The sequence below is a fragment of the Mytilus galloprovincialis genome, chromosome 4 (genome assembly GCF_965363235.1).
Source record: "Mytilus galloprovincialis chromosome 4, xbMytGall1.hap1.1, whole genome shotgun sequence".
In the NCBI taxonomy this organism is placed as follows: domain Eukaryota; kingdom Metazoa; phylum Mollusca; class Bivalvia; order Mytilida; family Mytilidae; genus Mytilus; species Mytilus galloprovincialis.
The window spans coordinates 101,387,739-101,409,721 of NC_134841.1; the positions used below are offsets into that span (position 1 = coordinate 101,387,739).

Below are 21,983 nucleotides of genomic sequence, written 5' to 3' on the forward strand. Positions count from 1 at the left end.
CCTTTTGTTTTTTGTTCACTTCAGTTATTATGTTGTTTCCATGTTTTCTCTTATAGTTGGAAGTGTTTCCCTCGGTTTAAGTTTTTAACCCGGATTTGTTTTTGTCTCAACAGCGGTTTACTACTTTTGCCTTTATTTACATTACGTAGAGTGTTTGTACATATACAACTGGTGTGTCAAGATATTATTGGTGAAATTAGACATGCAGGGTAAAGGGTTTACACATTTTAAGCAAGAACGTTATTTATAGTAGTGTTTCTACACAAATAATTGGTATAAAATAAAATCACAAAAATACTAAACTCCGAGGAAAATACAAAACGGAAAGTCCCTAATCAAATGGCAAAATCAAATGCTCCAACATATCAAACGAATGGAAAATAATTGTCATATTCCGGATTTTGTACGGACATTTTCTTGTGTCAAAAATGGTGAATTAACACCTGTTTTTATAGCTAGCTAATCCTCTCAATTGTAACCAATTATTGAAAAGACCCAACCATATCAAATCGTCCTTCAACATCACGATAAAGCCAGAGAGGGCATCAATCTTTGTTTAGTTTCGTCTAATCTTTCAAGTTAAGAACATTTGTTACTCCCCATTCATTAGTTTAATTAAAACGAAGTTGAAAGCACAATAAACACTTTTATTTGCATTTTCAGGTGGTGGATCATCCGTTAAAACAGACGTCATCACCATGGTAACAGTGTTGCTCGTGACATTGTTTGTAAAACGTTGTTTTTGACATCTCCGTCTTATATAGATGGTGACAATGTGACTATTTTTTCGTATTGTGAAAATGTGTAAAATGCAAGAGACCTGTCCAATCTGGTAGGATCTTGTAGGTTTTAGAAAATATTGACTTTATGTCACAATCAATTTGGCAATGCAAGATTAATGCCAAGAAATACCGAACTCATCTTATATATGCTAAAAAATCATTTTAAGGTATAACATTGTAGTCAATAACAAGTTATTATCAAAATCATCCCATCAGTTTATGTTGTATAGACTGTACTCTCGTAATATGTTTAGTATGAAAACTATATATAATTTTAACATTTTTATCAAATTGTAGGCAGTTGGGGAATTTCTTTTTCTTTTTAATAAGCTAATATTGTAAGCGACAATTCAAAAGTTTTTTTTCTATACTTTAAAATAAATAAAGACAAATGTTCTTTCAAAAATTTTTACTATAAATTTATATCTTTTTACAATACATTATTTAATTATCATATGACTAGGTACATGTAAAATTATGTGTGGAATAGTTACATGTGTATGAGCAGACTTGGTTTATGTGCGGTCTTAAGATGTCTCTACATCATATCATCATTTTGTTATTAAAATATTGACATCATTTCTTTTTCATTTCTTCACATGTCGAGAGAGTCAAACATTCATATTTAAGCATACCTCTGACTCAAAGCCTTGAGATGTGAAATTTTAAAATACTGTTTCTCGTGAAATTGCCGTCATAGGGCTACAAGAAATTTAATAAATGACAGTGCTATAGCAAGCCAATTGAACTAAAAAAAATCGATTTCTTATGTTTAAATATATCTCTCGAATTTTTTTTAAAATAACTGTATTGTTATATTTCAAGACCAAGACAAAACCTTTACTTTACTCCATTGAGAAAGTGGTAACGTTAAGCTTAATCCACAATGGCTGACTTGGAACCGTTTTTCATCTAACTGAAAGTATTAAAGTTTCAAATTACAAAACATAACAGAAGCAAACAACCTGTCCACATATATGTGATAACTGAATGAGTGGATCCTTTATTTAACTGTGAAGACTTTATATTAGCCGATCTTCCATCAGACTGTACAGCTGGTGTCTGTGTAGTTCCTGTAATTATCAGGAAACATATATTTTAAACCTTACTCAGTCATTTAAAAGATCTACCACAGGAAGGTCACATCAGAATCAAAATATTATGTCACTGTGTGACTTTAAGATCTATCACAGGAAGGCAACATCAGAATCAAAATATGATGTCACTGTGTGTGTGACTTTAAGATCTATCACAGGAAGGCACCATCAGAATAAAAATATGATGTCACTGTGTGACTTAAAGATCTATCACAGGAAGTCAACATCAGAATAAAAATATGATGTCACTGTGTGACTTTGCAACTATCCATGAAGGACCGTATGACGTACATGTCATCGTATAACATTTTAGAATAAGTTAATCTCAAATAAGTTTACATGGATCGTATCTAATTTTACCCTTTCTACAAACAATATCCTCGTATACATTAAATTAGGATGAAATATTCTGTTTGTAATCATTTTCCTATAGAAACTGTCAAGTTTACATATCTATTAATGTGAACTAACTAATTAGACTATTTACCGGATTTGTTATAACATGAGCAACACGACGGAAGACAGATGTGAAGCAGGATCTGCTTACCCCTCCGGAGCACCTGATATCACCCCTTGTTTGTGTGGGGTTCGTGTTGCTTATTCTTTAGTTTTCTATGTGGTGACATGTGTAATATTGTTTGTTTTGTCTTTTTTCATTTTTAGCCATGGCGTTGTCAGTTTATTTTTGATTTATGAGTTTGACTGTCCCTCTGTTACCTTTCGTCCTTTTTTTAAAGAATTTAGTGAAGGTTTTCAGTAATGCGCAATTAACAATAAGGAAAGAAAACTCATCCCGTTTGTCTTATATTATCGAATATTAGAAAGAACAGTTATTTCTGATCAACTATTTAGAGGTTCAGTCAATATGAAATTTGTGACTTATGTCTCTAAATTTTGAAACTGTATGTAAAAAGTGTAGTGCGTGTATCAACATAAGAGAAGGTATAGATAACATCTCAAAGCAGCGTATTATTAAGACCAACAAGTTAACAAAAAATTCTCTGAAACTGATATTATCAAGATGCTTGATTTCTTGATTGACGACATATTTGTTACGTTCAGAGGACGTGTTTTTCAACAGACTATCGGCATTCCAATGGGAACAAACTGTGCCCCTCTACTTGCCGACTTGTTTCTTTATTATTATGAGGCTGACTTCATGCAGGAACTTCTTAGGAAGAAAGATAAGAAGTTAGCAATATCCTTTAACTCTACTTTTCGCTATATAGATGATGTTCTTTCACTAAATAATTCAAAATCTGGTGACTATGTGGAACGCATCTATCCAATCGAGCTAGAGATAAAGGACACTACAGTTAAGTCGGCCTCATATCTTGCCTTACATCTAAAAATTGACAATGAGGGTCGGTTGAAAACAAAACTTTACGACAAAAGAGATGATTTCAGCTTTCCAATTGTGAACTTTCCATTTCTAAGTAGCAACATTCCAGCAGCACCTGCATACGGGGTATATATCTCCCAATTGATACGATATTCCCGTGCTTGCATTTCCTATCATGATTTTCTTGATACAGGGTTGCTGCTCACAAGGAAGCTATTAAACCAAGAGTTCCAAATGGTGAAGTTGAAATCATCCCTTCGTAAATTTTACGGACGCCATCACGAGTTGGTTGACCGTTATGGAATAACCGTTTCACAAATGATATCGGATATGTTCCTTACGTCGTAACTACAATCCCCTTACCTTTCATGGATGTGACCTACCGAATTAGACTATTTACCGGATTTGTTATCACATAAGCAACACGACAGGTGCCGCATGTGGAGCAGGATCTGCTTACCCTTCCGGAGCACCTGAGATCACCCCTAGTTTTTTGGTGGGGTTCGTGTTGTTTATTCTTTGTTTTTCTATGTTGTGTCGTGTGTGCTGTTGTTTGTTTGTCTTTTTCATTTTTAGCCATGGCGTTGTCAGTTTGTTTTAGATTTATGAGTTTGACTGTCCTGTCCCTTTGGTATCTTTCGTCCCTCTTTTATCGTGCCACATACCTGAGAGTGGGCAGTTGACTGTTCTGGAAATTATATCGATATACTTGATGTTTGTCCAATCAAAAAACTCGAATGCATCCTGGGAGCACAAACGTCGAATAACATTACCAACACAATCGAACATACCATGGATCCTTCTACAAAATATAAAAGTACAGAAAATTACCAACACAATCGAACATACCATGGATCCTTCTACAAAATATAAAAGTACAGAAAATTACCAACACAATCGAACATACCATGGATCCTTCTACAAAATATAAAAGTACAGACATTTACCAACAAAATCGAACATACCATGGATCCTTCTACAAAATATGAAAAGTACAGAAATCTTCATAAACTACGATTATAAATCACTAGTTTTCGTTTTTGAACCTTTAAAAGGCAAGATGATTTGGATTTGAACATTCTGACCTGGTGATAACTGGAAAAAAATACGTTTCCTAATACACGAATACGAATACTTCATCAAATCCAATTTTGTTTCATATCGCAGTGTATTCCATTAAAAATACAGGATGACAATAGATAGAATATTCATTAAAATGCAGGATGATGTAGAAACAAGTTATGTATCTAATTTAAATAGATTTTCGCACTTTTGCATTCAAAATTGATATAACCCGTACTGGGCACAGGTGAAATATATCATCCGCAACACAACTTCCCACTCCTAGGATATAAAATGGGTCGTCCTTCAGCATGAAATATATTCGATGTATGTTTATGTACAAGACAGGTTTTAACTGGCTGATAATCAATACATGCTATAAACGGAATTTAAGGCTGAAATGGTCATTTAGATCTTAAGTTTTGATAATAAAGTAATCAGTCATGTTCGGTTTACGGTTAGCTTTCTGACTTGTCTACTGCAGTAAAATCAATTCAGTACTGTTCAGACAATTAGCTTGCAGTTAATTCAGTATTGTTCAGATAATTCGCTGTATTTTTACTTTGAAATTACGTTTTAAAGCTTTACCCTTACTGAAAAATAAGCCCTGCAGAAACATTTGCCGCAAGTTTGCAGCAAACATTGCCGCAAGCTTGCAGCAAACGTTTGCTGCAAACTTGCCGCAACCATTTTACCATGCAAATGAAGTTTGCGGCAAGCTTGCTGCAAACATATTTATGAAAATTAGATTTTCCGCAAGCTTGCGGCAATTGTTTGTTGCAAACTTGCGGCAAACTTGCAGGAACTACACATATACCAATGTCATGTGTGTAGACACATTCAAATTATCTCTTTCAAATTACACAGCAAAATTTTAAGAAAGTCAATTCCTGTCTTTATACAAACAATCATTGAAAGAATTCTTGCAAACTCATTAGATTTAAGGAAATACATACATGAATTTGAGTTTTGAAAAAGGGGCAGGAGTCATTCTCGAATGACATAATATACCTGTATTAAAAAATGAAAAAGTTAAAATCTCAAATGTGTATTGGGTATAAAGCTAAGGTAATGATTGCATTACAGAATTTAACCTAATCTTAATAAACATGATCATGATGGTGCAGTACATCACTTACAAATTCAAACTTATAATAGCTTAAGTTTTTCAATCACACGTACATGTATACATAGTTGCTTACTTAATTATATATGATGATAACATTAATTATTTTATTAAAACATGCAGTTCTAGGAACCATTTGTACCTACAAAACTACATACTGAATATCCCATATTATTGAATCAAAATGCCTCCTTGATCTCTTATATGTGAAATACATTTCCAAACACAACTTACATGACCTAGCCACAATTTCAAATTATTAGCATCCAGAAGGTGCCAACTAGGCATCCCCAGTCATTATTGTGTAGTTCCTGCAATGTTCTGGCAAACATATAGAATGGTCAAATTTTTCTGCAATCTTGCGGCAAAAATATAGAATGATCAAAGTTTTCTGCAATCTTGCGGCAAATATTCTTTATTATTTTAAACTTTCTGGCAATCTTACGGCAAACATTGATGTTTCTGCAAACTTGCCGCAAGCTTGCAGCAAAAAGCTGCAATGTTTGCCGGAAGTTTGCAGCTAGCGGCAAACATCTGCAAACACAATTTTCTGTGTTCCTGCAAACTTTTTGTTTGCCGCAAGCTTGCGGCAAGTTTGCGGCAAACAATTCAGTTTCATAAGGGTAGGTATGTATTTATACGCCAACAATATTGACAGAGAGGGTCAGGTTTATGACTAAAGGTACTACTTTTTAATAATCATATTGTAAACTGTCAATCATATGTAGCGATATTCCAGCAGAAATTGAATATGGGTTATACATCTTCTAATTGGTACCATATCCAAGGACTTGAGTTTCCCATTAAAAAGTATTTCCTCATATGCTACTCATCCGTTTATTTTCTATTTATAAGTTTGACTCTTGTATCTTTCGCGCCTCTTTTATACAAAGACATTACAACACAAATCATGAGTTTTTAGTTGTAAACTTGAACACATTCCTTCGAATGTTATCACGGATGCCGTCATAATTTGATTGATTAATATCAAAAAGACCACTGTTATGGTGAACTTGTCTTTGTCACAGTTGAACGTTGTCCGAATGGTGTAAGTGGTTGATCTACTGTATCACTAGACTGTCAACTCTTCCATATACAAGAAATAACCAAGATTCGTGCTGACTAATATTTTTTTTTTTGTGGTGCTTTGTAGATTGCTGTGTGTGTGTTTGTGCTGCGGTCTATTTTTAACAACATTTTCTTGGCTCTTAAGTGTCTTTTCCTTATTTTTTGTATATTTCGTGTACAAGTTGCGAATTTGTACATGTTATAACATGTATAAAAATGTTGTTCATATTATTACTTATATAATGCAAAAATACAAGTTATAACATGTACAAAAGTACCTCGTACATGTTATAATATGTACAAAATATTGCTTAAAAATGGTTTTAAAGTGTACAAAATTTGAAAATAAAGATATGTTTCTATAATTATAACACATGACTTTAACCTCAATAATATTTTCTTGTACAAATTCAAATATAAATTGAAATAAAGCAGACTACAATTACTGAAGTTTATTGAATAAAAAAAAAACAGTTGTCAAAAACTCAGATTGTTTTTTTTCTTTAAAGCACAGTGATCACAAAGTTTCAGAAATATTTTTATTGCTTCACGGCGTATGTTGGCATAATTGTGTTTTCCAGTCTTTGTACTTTTCTTTTGCAGTAAATCATGGCTTACATCAGTTTGACTCTGTTTAATGATAGTGTAGCATAACATTTCTGCAGTAGCAACAAAGCAGTTAACTGGTTCATCTCAATTTTTTAAGAACAATGTCGTAAGCCCTCCTCCCTCTTTTTTTAACTGTGACTTGCAAAAGATAAAGCAAAGTTTCCTATGCCAGAGAGAGAAAATGATTTTCATTGGACAACGCTTTATCATAAATAACTTTGGAATTATTGAAACTGATCTTCAACATTTTTGGCCTTCAGCAGAACTGATGCAACTCTTATACATCAAATTTTTTTTTTTTTTATAATTAATAAGATTATTGATTTCTAAGTGGAAATTCACTATAACAATTCATGAGGTGAGATACTGAATAGTGTTTGTTTACTTCATGTGTGTTTTAACAGGTATCAAGTAAAACCAAAACTATTAATTTGGTCATTGACTGTATCAAAAAGGACAAAACACACTAACATGGGTAAATTATAAAAATAATTATGAAAATATTATTAAGTTAATGACATGCTCTATTAAAATAGAAGCATTTTTTTTCAAATTTTGTACATATCATAACTTGACATGTACGCGGTACTTTTGTACATGTTTAACATGTACGAGGTACTTTTGTACATGTTATCTCTTGTATTTTTTGCATTGTACAAATCATAACGTGTACAATATGTTAAACATGTACAAAATCGCAACTTGTACATGACATATATACACGAAATTTGTCAGAACGCTAATATTTCAAAATACTTACTAGCTTAGTCACGTGATATATCAAACTACTTACTAGGTTAGTCACGTGATATTTCAAACTACTTACTAGCTTAGTCACGTGGTATTATCAGATTATTACATGGCATTTTTCATATCGCATGTATTATCAGCCCTAGGTACAATATCAACCCAAGAGCCGCATGGCTCGAGGACTGATATTGACCGAGGGCTGATAGTACATGCGATATGAAAAATGACATGTTATGATCTTTTTATCATATGCTTCAACAATGGAGAAAATAAACATAAAAATTAAAATGACCCTTATACGTGGTTCCAAAATAGAAGTTCAAAGATAGAACAGTTCACTGACGTCTGACCCCAGATTTAGTACATTCAATATTAAATCTTTCTAACAGAGAAGAAAAATATTTTAATATGGACGAATCGACAAAATAAATAATTCAACAATATACATAATGAAAACTGTTTGGAAAAGTCACCTTTTTTTAAAGAAACTTTCTAAATTATGTTTGAAACTTTCCAAAAAATGCGTTTGTTTAATATATTTTTTTTTTTTGTATTTTTATTTATTTTCTGTACACAGTATACTTTCCAGTATCCAAATAATTGTTTTGTACACTACTTTGTAATGTTTTTTCACTGAAAACGTAGCATTGAGGTGTATTTTCCGGAATTTGCCGAGTATCACCGGAATGCCATGCGATAACGTTACGGAAATGCATGTGATAACAATCAAAGCATGTGATAAACTTTTCATATCAGCCCGCTAAGCACCAATTCGAAAAATATGGAATTTACGTTATTTAATGTTATTATCATACAGTAAAAATCATATGTTATTTAGTCTAAGTATATGATAATTCAAACTACTGACTAGCTTAGTTACGTGATATTTAAAACTACTTACTTGCACACTGTATTTACTGGAGGTTGTTGTGTTTCTGCTTCAATTATTGGTGCTTCTTCCACATACTGATTTCCGCAGTTTCTTGCAGCGTTGATGTATCTCTCTGATTCAAAACATTCCTTCCCAAATTTTATATATCCTATAATCAGTAACATTGTTTTATTCAGTCAGTGATAAGTTATAAATGTACATTGAAAATCGTTCAAGTGCATGATCAACTCTGTAATATTTTTTTCTACTTGTAGTTCTTGCATTAAATGTTGCTTTCAACTCTTTTAAACTGGTGTATCATCCCATATTGTCAATATAAAGAGAAGGAAATGGGTTATGATTGCAAATGAGACAAATATCCACCTGACACCAAATTAAGTTCATGGATATAAGCAATTATAGGTCAGTCAGATTATGGAACGTTTCGGCATAATTAAACTCCTTTATATAATTATATCATAGATTTTTAATAAGTGTAGTAAATATATTATGTAATCCGTAGCGACTGAAATTTCACTGATTAAGAATTATTGTAAAATGTCAAAGTATTCCACTGTCATATTTTGGTGTATGTTTACTAAAACTGATTTTACCTGTTCGGAAGTGATCACCACATACAAAGTTGGAGATGTCTCTTACAGTTTTCAAACCCTTTCTGTATTGGTCAAATTGAGGTATTTCTTTCGTAATATTGGCACATTCCATAACAGGCCCTGTACATTCATGAAACACGTCCATCACTCTATAAAATATTCATATTATAAAAGTCATTTTCCCCACAATCACTGATCAACAAAAACTACAACATAACAAGAATGTGTCCAAAGTACACGGATGCCCCACTCGCACTATCCTTTTCCATGTTCCATGGACCGTGAAATTGGGTAATTATCTAATTTGGCATTAAAATTAGAAAGATCATATCATAAGCAACAAGTGTACTAAGTTTCAAGTTGATTGGACTTCAGCTTCATCAAAAACTACCTTGACCAAAAACTTTAACCTGAAACTCCCACTTTCATTTTATATGTTCAGTGGACCGAAAAATTGGGGTCAAAAGTCTAATTTGGCTTAAAAATTAGAAAGATCATCTCATAAGCAACAAGTGTACTAAGTTTCAAGTTGATTGGACTTCAGTTTCATCAAAAACTACCTTGACCAAAAACTTTAACCTGGACGGACGAACGGAACCACAGACGGACGAGCGGAACCACAGACGGACGGACGGACGGACGAACGGAGCCACAGACCAGAAAACATAATGCCCCTCTACTATCGTAGGTGAGGCATAAAAATGCTTTTGTTTCTAGATAATACGAAGCTTAAAAAACTACTTTTGTTTATAGAGCCAAAGAAGCTCAGAAATGAAGACTTTTTTTATAGAGATTTTCAAGTTTGTAAGAAAAGACCTTTGTTTATTAATTTTTTGAAGCTAGAAAAGAATCGACTTTTGTTTACAGAGTCTAAGAAGCTTGAAGAAAGCAAATTTTGTTTGTAGAGCAAAAGAAGCTTGAAAAAAAAAAACTTTTTTATAGAGCGAATGAAATTGAAAAAAAAAGTTTTGTTTGAAGAGCCAATGAAGCTTAATTGAACAAACAAACGAGTGTTGTTGATTGATCATGTGAAGTCTGTAAATTGCTTTTGTTTATAGAACTAACGCAGTTAAAAAAATTTTTTTAAAGAACTGATGCAGTTTAAAAAACTACTTTTGTTTATAGAACCTAAGAAGATTAAATAAACGACGTTTGTTCATAGATTATACATATTTTTAGTTATAGAGGATAGGAAATTCAGAACAAGAGTTTCAAATACGCGTATGTTTAGGTGTCAGACCACCAATTATATCCTCCAGCTCATAACGTACAAGTAGCCCTACTCTGACACAAAATATTTCTTTTGATGTCATTGTTTATTTAAACTAACCGACACATTTGCAGAAATGAAACTCTTGGTGAAAGAGAAATCTATTTAGACCATTTTGAGCCAAAATTCACTTGTCTATGAGTTTGCATTAAAAATTCATGACTAATGCGCTACAACGTATACTAATTTAAGATTTCCAGAAATATTTGTGGAGTAGTTATTTTCCCAAAGGTAATTCTTTCTTAGAAGATTTTAAACATTGTTTGAAAATTGACATAAAGAAAGGTGATACATGTACAATTCAGGATAAACCTGGGGTTTTTTTTAAGTTAAACTTCAGGTAAAAATTTAGAAAGTGTGAAAAATGCAAAATTTGGTTGAACAGATAGGGATTTTTAATTGGTGGTCTGACACCTTTACCAATTGTTCAGATCCGATTTTTTTTTTTTTTATTATCATAGAAATACACTTTGTCAGCATTTACAGTTTTTTAGAGAATAAGACGTAGTTCAATTAAATATCTTAACCCAATAGATTTGAGAGTGTAAGTTTGTTTTTTTTAAATCATTTACTAAAATAAAATTTTTGAATATTTTAAAACTTTAAAAAAAAAAAAAAAAAAAAAGATATGAAAACTCTTTGAAATTGTGAATTGTTTTGTAAAGTGTTACACATACCGATATTGATTGTTTATTTTGTATTAGAATAAGAGAAAAAAATGTTATATAGATTAGTTAAACCTTATTTTCTTATCAAAATCACTTACGAGCATATTTTCTCTAGTTGATGTTCCGTTGGGTAATGCTCCAAAGAATTCAGGTTTTGTCCCACAAAGAGTTGGTTACATTCCATGATCTTTTCTAAGCTACAATCTGTGTAAAAGATAGAATGATCAGTTATTTTGTGATGCTTTTGGATACTAGAATATATCTTTAAAATTAAGGAAATATTTTTAGCATTAGGGTTGGAGGTACTAGGATTTATTCACTCTTTTTTCAAATACTCATAACATATGACCTAATTTCGGTTTGTTTCAACGATTATATCTGGTTTATAACATTTTGACCCTACTTTGCATGGATTGAAAAGCATCAAATGTGCTTTACTAATGTTACTTACTTACTTAATCCTCTTCGTGCTTTGATGCACATAAGGCTGACACTAGCTTTTTCCATAACACTATGTCTTTTGCGTTCTTCTCTACTTCTCGCCAAGACATCCCAACCTCCTTCATCTCGCCTTCCACTGATCTTCTCCATGTTTCTTTAGGTCTTCCCCTTTTCCTCTTGCCAGTTTGGAGTCCACCTCAGTGACACTTTAGCGATGTTTGCTGGTTCCTTCCTTAAGACATGGCCTATCCATTTACATCTTCTTGTTTTTATTTCATCTCTTATGTCTCTTTGTGCTGTCAGTTTGAATAGTTCCTGGTTGGATATTTTGTTTGGCCAAAAGATTTTACATATTCTTCTCAAGCAGGTATTGTGGAATGCAGCCAGTTTGTTGAAGTCATTTTGTATAATTCTCCAACATTCTGAGCCATTAAGCAGTACAGATTTGACATTGCCGTTGTAGATTTTAACTTTTGTGTTTCTTGCAGGGGATGACGATTTCCAGATTTTTCTGAGTAGACAGAAGGATGTTCTAGTCTTACTCAGTCTTGCTTTGATGTCTTTGGTGGTCTCATTGTCACTGCTTATTACGCTGCCTAGGTATGTAAAGTCTTCTATTTCCTCGATGTACAAGGATCCCATCTTAATTGGAATTTTATTTGATTGGTCGTTGATTCACATGACTCGTTTTCTCGATGTTAATTTTGAGCCAAGTTTGTTTGACATAGTATTCAGTTTTGATGTTTTCCTTTGCATTTGTGCTCTGTTGCTGGATAGTAAGAAAATGTCATCTGCAAAGTCTAAATCTTCAAGAAAGGAGTTGAGTGTGTATCTTATCCCAGTGTTTCCATTTCCTAAGGTTGATCTCATACACCAATCAACAACTATTAAGAAGAGAAGAGGAGAGATTAAGCATCATTGTCTGACGCCTGTATCCACTGAGAACCAACCAGAAAGCTGCCCATTGTGTTATACACTACATTCATACTTGTAATAGAATATCTTTATCAGCTTGATTATTTTCGATGGTACTCCATATGCTCTTAGTATGTCCCAGATATATTCTCTTATAACACTGTCAAATGCTCTTTGGAAGTTTAGTACTATTTTGTTCTGCCACTCTATGGATTGCTCTATGATGTTTCGGAGAGTAAATAGATGGTCAATGCAGCCTCTGTTATTTCTAAAACCTGCCTGTTCTTCACGCAGCTTACTGTTAATGGAATCAGTTATTCTATTCTTGATGACTCTAAGGAATACTTTACTAGAGATTGAAAGTAGCGATATTCCTCACCAGTTGTTGCAAAGTTTCAGAGCTCCCTTCTTGTGTGCAGTTTTATAATAATTCATTTGTCCCATTCAGTTGGTATTTCTTCATCTATCCATATGTTGGTAAATAGATAATGTAGTATCTCGCTTGTTGGTTGTATGTCTGATTTTAGTAATTCTGCACTGATGTTATCTATGCCTGGTGCTTTACCATTTTTCAGTTGTCTTATTGCCTTTTGGATCTCATCTTTGCATACAACTTCTGTGTCTATTTCGAGTGTATCTCCAAACGGTTGAATGTCTGGTATATCATTGTTGGTTTCAGCCCTATTCAGGATAGTTTTAAAGTGTTCTGCCCAACGATCTAACTTTTCCTTGTCTGTAGTTTGTAGGTTCCCCTCTTTGGATAGTACTGGTGCATCATTATTCCTGGACTTTCCACAGAGCTGCCAAGTGATTGTTTATACTACACTGAGCTCTCCACGCTTTGACGCTTCTTCAGCTCTTCACCATAGTTTCTCCTATCATTCATTGCCCCCTTTTTAACTTCTTTGTCTTTATCTCTATAGTCTGGTTGCAATTTGGTTTTCAATCTGTTAGATTTAGATGCATTAAGTTTTATTTTTATGGCTTTCCTTTCCTTGATGTTTTCCCAAATCTTATCTGACAGCCACTGTTTCTTTTTCTGTTCTTTAAACCAATACTTTCTCAGCTGTTTAAGTATAAATGTCCTTGATGTTATCCCAAATTTCAGTTATGTGTTCACCCATGTTTTCATTATTGTCATCAACTTCACGGATTACTTGGTATTTGTTTTTGAGTATATCGATGTTATAGTTCAACATTTCTTTTTTCAATTTGCACAGTTTTTCCTACTTCGTACATGGTACGGACATTCCATTCACCCACTCTAGGTAGGGATTTTGGCCTCAGAAGTCCATTTCTCGTGTTATTAGCTTCATTCATCTCTGCTTTCATTAATAACAGTCATTCCATCAACAGTTTGATGAATGTCTTCTTGAGTACCGGTGAAGTTATTTTGATTTACTAGTGTGGTTTCCGTAGCGTAGGTTTTTTTTTTACATGATGTAAAAAGTATTAAATCATTATATATAAATATATATATAAATATATATATATATATATATATATATATATATATATATATATATATATATATATATATATATATATATATATATATATATATATATATATATATTATTGTTTTATTATTTATATGAGAGGTAAAAGGAAGGGTGTTGATAATAACAGTAATTCAGTGTAAACCTGTCGTACATGCGCAATTGTTTTTCTTTGAAAAGGATAGTTTTGTTTGGGTCTTTTTTTGTGAAGGGCAATAAAGACTGTTGGTTAGAGCAACAGTAAAATCCATATAGTCTTAATTTATAAATGAGGGACGAAAGATACCAGAGGGACAGTCAAACTCACAGATGGAAAAGAAACTGACAACGCCATGGCTAAAAATAAAAAACAAACAGACAAATAATAGTACAGAAGACATGTAACATAAAAAAACTTAAGACTAAGCAACAAGAACCCTACCAACAACTGGGGTTGATCTCAGGTGCTCAAGACCGGTAAGCAGATTCTGCTTCACATGTGGCATCCGTAGTATTGCTTATGTTATAACAAATCCGGTTAATAGTCTAATTCGGTAGGTCACATTCGTGAAAAGGGAACTGTTAACCGTTATTGTGCATGCATGCATGAAAGGCGATTGATGGATAAGATGAACAAAACTATTGAAGCCCAAAGTCAACCAGCTATATTGTGGCGTGTCCTCTTACCAGTAGGATAAATATCTGGTTATAAATTCTGATACCCGTGACGTGAGATATTTACATAGATATTTACAAAGAAAAATTACCATCTTCTGCTTTGTTTTCCCCACAAAGTGAGAATACTGATGTCTCTATAGAATTTACACCAAACATGACGTCATCACCTTCACAGGCAGCTTTGTGTGGAGCTATGCAGGTTTTGAATGTTGAAACAAGTCTACAAATATACACATATTCAAATACAAGCCCCATGATAAATCGAGATATCATCATCTCTTTTAGCATTGAATGTCGAAATGAATTGAATTCTAATTTGCATAAAATGAAGATAGCATAATTTGATGAATATGCAAGATTTTTTATATTGTCAAATGACCTCAGCGGATACGCAATATATGTATCATTTCCTTTATGGAATCGCAATATATATATTTTTTGTTCATTCCGTCCGAAGCGCGTTTCTTTCATAAAAACGTGTCTAGCGTAAAAGTCATAGGCCTAGTATATCTTTGATGAGTATTTTTTTGTTACATACGTATTGATATATATTTTCATTGTCTTTATAGAATCATATTCAAAACAGTATGGCTGTGGTCATTGATTGACGACCTAAATTATCCCATTGACTGGGAGAGATTGGGTAAACGTTTGACTGTAACGACAACTGCTCACTACCTAAATAAAGTAATTCGAAAAACGGCTCAGGAATAATACGATGTTTTGATTTATATCAATAATTTCAATTTAAAAATATAAAGGTTATTCCTGATAAATTTTTCTAATTATTTTATCATTAAAGCCGTTAAGAATCTTTGGTGACCCCACAGTTTAAATTCTATAATAAGTAAGTAGTGAGCAGTGGTCGTTACAGTCAAACGTTCACCCAATCTGTCCCAGTCAATGGGATAATTTAGGTCGTTAATCAATAGCCACAGCCACACTGTTTTGAATATGATTCTATTTTCTTCATTGTGAGTGAGGCTGTTATTATACATAAAAAAATAACAGTATTCTTTATCATATTATGTGCATTTTATTATTATACGTCACAAAACAGATAAGTTGGCGTAACTCGTTGTGTCAATCTTGAACATGTTCATTCTATACGTTTTACCTTCAACGATTGGGCTATATCAACCGTTTGCACAAGCAGCAATTATGGCACATGGGACATGTAGTGTAACAATTAAAACAGTTAGCATTCAAAGATTTGTCTATAGATTTCAAGTTGTATCTATATATGTGTATTCCTTGTGACGACGATAAAAGAATAACTGGTATTTGTATTGTGTTCGTGTAGCTCTCTGCTATACCCCCTTTCAAACAAAAAACTACAAAAACAAAACAAAAAACAACAACATGTACAACAACAACAAAAAAAACTACACACATTACCCTCACAAAGTTCCTGGAATAGATAAACAGAGAAGAAAAGAAATGTTCAGTGATTTACTTACTCGCAAACTGAGTGTGCATCAGGTAAAGATCCCGTATTGGATAAAGGTTGGAGAGCCAATATACAGTTTGAAATAGCATTTCTATCACACACTCCGTAAACTACTGTAAAACATCAAAACATATACTCTACATATAAAGGTCATTTAAAAAAATGTCGAATTTTGAAATTGATTTTTTTCTAAAAGTTACTTATTCAAACAACCCTCTACATAAGCAATTCAAAACAAACAGTACTTTAAGAACAGCATATTAAAAGATGCAATATTAATGTCATACAAGAATATCTTGAAACATTTTTTGATCGGTGGTACAATATTTTGTCTATCCTGTTACCATTTTCAAAAGAAATTTTGGGTTATTAAGAAAAGGTTTAGATAAAATGTTAAGCTTGTTTTACGTGGCCAATTATATGGTTTTCAAGAGAATAAACGTCTATATATATTCATTCTGTGAAATAATAGATTGTTTGCCTATTTTCCAAGTTGTACTGAAAATGCATCTAAAAATTGGTTTTCAAAGGTTGTAAAATTTACCACCAGTAATGTAAGTCTAATCAAGATAGCAATTTATACTGTTCGGAATTTTTTCACCCTTTCAAATAAACCCAACATCAAGTAAATCCCTCATAAGTTAGTTTACTTTTTTCTTTATTTCATTGGTAACAGGAACGTACGTTTCTGATATATCTCTATATATAAGTCTATCATGTTACCTTTTTGTCTATCCTGTTACCGATATCAGTATTGCACCTGCAAATGCTTAATTGGGAAGATTAAGACGTTATAACCTTAAGATGAGTTCATACAATGAAATATTTCATTCGTTTTCCACCTACATGTTAAGATAAAATAATTAACGACGTTTTTGTCTACAATTGTCTACCCTGTTACTGTAACCATAGTAAACATAGTAACAGGGTAGACATAACAGGATAGACAATTTTTTTCGTTTTTTGGTTTCTGTTGTGAAATATTACTCCCTTTGGTGAAATGATTATGGTTTTGTATTGTGAATTTGGTTTCCAACACGTTATTGCACTTTTTACAAGCATACTGTTGGTGTAATTAATCAAAATTGTTGGTAACAGCATAGACATGAAAAGTACACTCTATTTTTTTTTTCACTAAATGTGTTGAAATTTCTTTTCTCTACACTGTCGTTCAAGAAACGAGGTGTTTCAAATGTAAAGATTACTTTGTACTTTTGAAATCAACACTGACTGATTCAATATTCAAAGGGAGAAAAATTTAACGGCTGATTTAAGTAGCGGTAACAGGGTGGATATGAACCCTCCCGTACGCTGATTGAATTTAGTTTGTAGATAATATGTTACATACAATGATAAAGAAGCTACGATTTTTCGTTAGAGTAATAATTAACGTTCTTAAAAAGTCCCTTTTGCAGATATCAAGGCGATCAGAAAATCGGAAAAAAATCATTTGAAATGTGTTTTTCTGACACTGTGCGCACACAAATACCCCCAAAATCGGCCTTAAATGCAGTTTAATCTTCTTGAAATAGATGTAAGGTGTGTTTATTATTAATGTTCTGAATCACAAATCCATGTGACAAGCTTTCATTTAAACCATTACAACTGAAGTTCTCAGAAATAAAAATTCAGCATGGGTGTACTGAAAATTCGACACTTTTTGAAAATGACCCATATATTGTTTTCTCTGTTAGTCTCTCTTAAAATAATGATATGTTTATTTAAAATTTCACGTAATTTGTTGTGAATAATTACCATCTTGATAAATATATTTAATATTTAGATGTGTAGATTTTACCATGAAAACGAACTGATAATAGCAGGCAGAAACACGAAACACGACCAAAAGACAAACAACAGTATAAAACCCAATATAGAAAAGTAAAGGCTTAACAACATAAATCCAACAAAAAACCTTAGGTGGTAACAAGTGCTTCGGAGGGGTAAGGAGATCCTGCTCCAAATGGGGCATCCAACTTAACGCTCATGTTAGTAAAAATCATCTCACATCTGAAACATATCCGTTTTCGTCTGTGAATAAAATATTCAATAGGCAAACCACCTCGTGATGGCGTCCCTAAAATATTCGAAGGATAGATTTCAACTTTAGTTCTTAATGAATAAGTTCATTTCAAAATGTAATGAAAACAAACTTTAAAGAAAAAGAAAAAAACTTGACAGTTTCTGAATTCTAACTTAAAATTGAACTGGCCGTCAACACCAAATATAATCATTTCCAGTATATCTATCTGTAAATAAAAAAAAAACTTACCAGTAAGAATATTCAGTATAATTAAAACTGAAATTGTCTCGTCCATTGTAGACTTCGTAAAAACAAAACCTTATGACTGCAATGAGAGTACCGTTCGGGGACTACAGCTACTCTCCCTTTATACCGTGTATTTATAGCTTCTACAAGCTTATTTATTACTAGAACAAATAATGATTTTGCTTGATAATTTTTGTGTCCAACTCCAATTCATTTGCCCATTTTCTCTATTATCATCGAACAATTGAAAACAACTCTAAATGCAGTGTACCCCTCGTTATAAAGACAACTACGTACTTGAAAATTTTAATAAAACTGTTCCTAATTGCCATCCACTAAGGATTGACAAGTACCTAAGACTTGTTGAAATGTTCAAAGGGAGAATCAGATTGCATCTTTCACTTAGCATCATAAGCCTATAAAGTAAAGTATGACAATTACCGGTATTTAAGCCGTAACAAATAATTGTGTTTACTTATCATGTTTATATCTATGATTACTTCACGTACTTTCAATGATTCACATCCCGTATGTTTGCGGCAGAAACAGTAGATATCGATGGTGGTGTAGGGATTTGGACAATGACAGAGATGCTCGTGTATGTTTCTTTTAAGTTTTAAATTTCTCCCTTGCTAAAATGCATGACTGCTTTTAAATTTCTAAGAATGAGGCAAATGCAAAGCAAAAACTGATAAACTCAAAAGAAATAAAAAATGAAAAGTGTTCATTAAAGATATTACCTTTACCTTCACACTCAATACAATCGGCTGTTACACAGTTGTGTCTATTAATAATGTAATAAAGATTTAACACCAGATTTAACCAAAAGGTTGTCACCACTGCTGTGATATATGACATATGTTTACATACTTAACCATTCTTGTTTTGAAGTGTTTGGACATTCTGTACTGGGTCATTGGAAATCATCTAAAATTTGACATTCAATCATTGTGCCGTTGGTTTTTTTTCAAGCTTTAGGAATTACAGAATGGAATACAGTAGTATAATATCAATCTAACGTCCGGACTTTTATCAAAACTCTTGGTTCAATAGCTCCCCACTTAGCAGTAACCCGTCTGTGTCAAGGAAACATATGTGAAATGCAAGCTCTAAATTCTCATATCACCTTAGAGTATATATGTAACACTCCCAAACGTGTCCTTCCCCCCAAACGTGTCCGATTCTCCCAAACGTATCTTTTCTCCCTAAAAGTGTCCGAAATGTACAATATTTCCAAACGTGTCCGATTTCATAACCCCCAAACGTGTCCAATAATTGATAATTCTTATATGATTTGCATATCTATAAATACTTGAATCGGATTGGTCATTTAGAATTTTTCTCTAAGTTTACACTTCGATAAACCATGTTTCCGAAACTACTTTTGTAATCTATTCATGCGCGATACACAAGGCTTAGCTTGCAGTGATCCCGGGATTTTAAGCAAATTGAGATTTAAAAACAATTGCATAACAGTTGTGACTATTCTAGTGCATATATAACAAAAAAAAGAAATACATTTATTGCACTAAAGCTTCGAAAATGTACAAAAATTAAATTAATAAAATTCCGCGAAATTTCATGAAGGATTTGGCGAATTTACGTCATGGCAAAACACGACGTCATACGAATGGAAATTTTCAAGGGAAAGATTATTTCGTTACGTGTACGCTTCAAATTCGGATAAAATTTAATTAAAATGAAGTTTTTGAGGTAGGTGTATATTTCATTTAAGATTCCGTTGTATTTATCGGACATTTATGGTTTTTAGAAAGTCAAGATGGCGGCGTACTCCTTAGTTACGACTTGCCATTGTGCTTTTGATGGTAGATCTAAATATATATAGTAGAGTGGGGCGCTCATATTCGCCGGGGACACAATTTCGCCGTTTTATGATTTTGAGGTGTAAAAACTTCAAAGCATGGCTGAAATGGAAGAAATATTCCGGTAAAATATATTTTTATAACAAAAATGATTATTTTTTAAACCGTGACAAAATTTCGGCACTTACTGCAAAAGACCGAAAACGGACTACGATTTTCGGCCAATCTCCTTAATGAAAAAACACGATTTCAAAGAAGTATTTCTTAGTAATTCTTTTGACTGATTGCCCTAACTTTCAGTTCTTTACACCTTTGAAATGTCTGCTATTCATCTATAATGAAATTGATTTGATGAATATTGTTTAAAGCTGCAGTTATTCGATTTTAAATAGATGTGTAAATACGGCGAATATGTGTCCCCCTTTGACAAAACAGCAGGAAATTTCAAACACCCTTTAACCTAACTTTTCAGATGATTTTTTTTCAAACGCATACGTTTTCAAGCTAAGAGTATTTTGCTTTTGAAGTTATCTTCATATATAGAAATATCAGTATACTTCAAAAATATACGACCTGAACATAAACTTCAGAAAACATGGAAAGATATGGCGAAAATGAGCACCCCACTCTAGCCATCAACCAAAAAAATGTTTGAATGAAGAATTATAAGGATTAAACACATTTTTTCTAGAGGTTATTGATGTGTAAACCGGGGCTCTTACTCACAAACTCAACATAAAAGTCCTTCGGACTTTTATTCAGTTTGTGAGTTAATCGCCCCGGTTTACACATCAATAACCTCTAGAAAAAATGTGTTTAATCCTATATTATTCGCCAAAACGTGTCTAATATTTAACGCCAAAACGTTACAAGTCTTTTAGCGCTTTTACATGTAGCGTTTTGAGACACGCGTGATGAAGATGTCATTTATCAGATTAAGTTAGTTCGATGTGGGTTTTTAATGATTATAATAATTGCAAAATTAATCTGTTATTATTAAGTAACTTTGACTGCAGTTGTTTATTGTCCAGTTGCAAGTATTTCATATTCGTTTAGAGCGAACATACACATAGTTCTGGAGTTGAATCAATCGTTAAATTTGTTAATTATTTTGTACTTGTAAACTCCGATGATGCCTTTTATATTTATCCGAATATTGCATGGCGAAGTTTTAACAGTATTTTTTTTACTTTTGTCAATAGTTTGTGTGTTTTTCAAAAGCCCATCAAATTACAAACTTGTTATCCGGGTTTTTAATAAATTTTAGGTTTCCACCATCACTAAAGACACACGATAAGAAACATAACGTCCAGTGCCAAATATTTCATGCATAATTTTTATAGATTCTTTTTTTTTGTGAATATTACTGTTATGTGATCAATGCCGGTTTTAAATGCAAATTTATTTTGTAGTGTATAAATAAACTTTAGAATGTTGATTACCTTTTGTCTAGTTGCAAATACTTTATGCATATTTAGAGCGCACAATAGTTTTGCAAGTTTTAATGTTTTTAGAATTGTACTGTACACATTAACTTTAAACTAAACTTTAAACTGATGATCGCGTATTGTCCAGTTGCAAGTATGTCATGCATATTTAGAGAGAACATACAAGTTTTAATGTTTTTGCAGTTCTATTTAGAGAGAACATAGGCTACCTGTTTTTGTTGG

The 21,983-nt window shown here is 32.7% G+C and overlaps 2 protein-coding genes across 2 annotated transcripts in view; one reads left to right on the top strand and one right to left on the bottom strand.

The window, feature by feature from the left end:
* LOC143073631 (macrophage mannose receptor 1-like) overlaps positions 1 to 1,361 on the top strand; it is a 52,468-nt gene extending 51,107 nt beyond the window's left edge. Inside the window, exon 14 of the mRNA XM_076249313.1 lies at positions 664 to 1,361. Within this exon, the coding sequence (XP_076105428.1) occupies positions 664 to 746 (83 nt within the window). The 3' untranslated portion in view covers positions 747 to 1,361. The remainder of the gene's footprint in view (positions 1 to 663) is intronic.
* On the bottom strand, positions 1,177 to 18,788 carry LOC143073632 (uncharacterized). The gene is made up of 8 exons (XM_076249314.1): positions 18,494 to 18,788; positions 16,232 to 16,334; positions 14,861 to 14,991; positions 11,358 to 11,463; positions 9,322 to 9,470; positions 8,738 to 8,876; positions 3,887 to 4,023; positions 1,177 to 1,855 (listed from the first exon to the last, which is right to left on the bottom strand). The coding sequence occupies exons 1-8, from the start codon at positions 18,537 to 18,539 to the stop codon at positions 1,716 to 1,718; spliced, it is 951 nt and encodes a 316-aa protein (XP_076105429.1). The 5' UTR covers positions 18,540 to 18,788; the 3' UTR covers positions 1,177 to 1,715.
* Between the last annotated feature and the right edge of the window lie 3,195 nt (positions 18,789 to 21,983).

Excerpts from the sequence above, each read along its gene's own strand:
- LOC143073632 (XM_076249314.1), bottom strand. The coding sequence starts at position 18,539 with ATGGACGAGACAATTTCAGTTTTAATTATACTGAATATTCTTACTG. Across the intron at positions 11,464-14,860 it reads GGAAAACAAAGCAGAAGATG|ATTGTAGCTTAGAAAAGATC; the intron begins GTAATTTTTCTT and ends TCTTTTACACAG. Across the intron at positions 8,877-9,321 it reads TGGTGATCACTTCCGAACAG|GATATATAAAATTTGGGAAG; the intron begins GTAAAATCAGTT and ends TACTGATTATAG.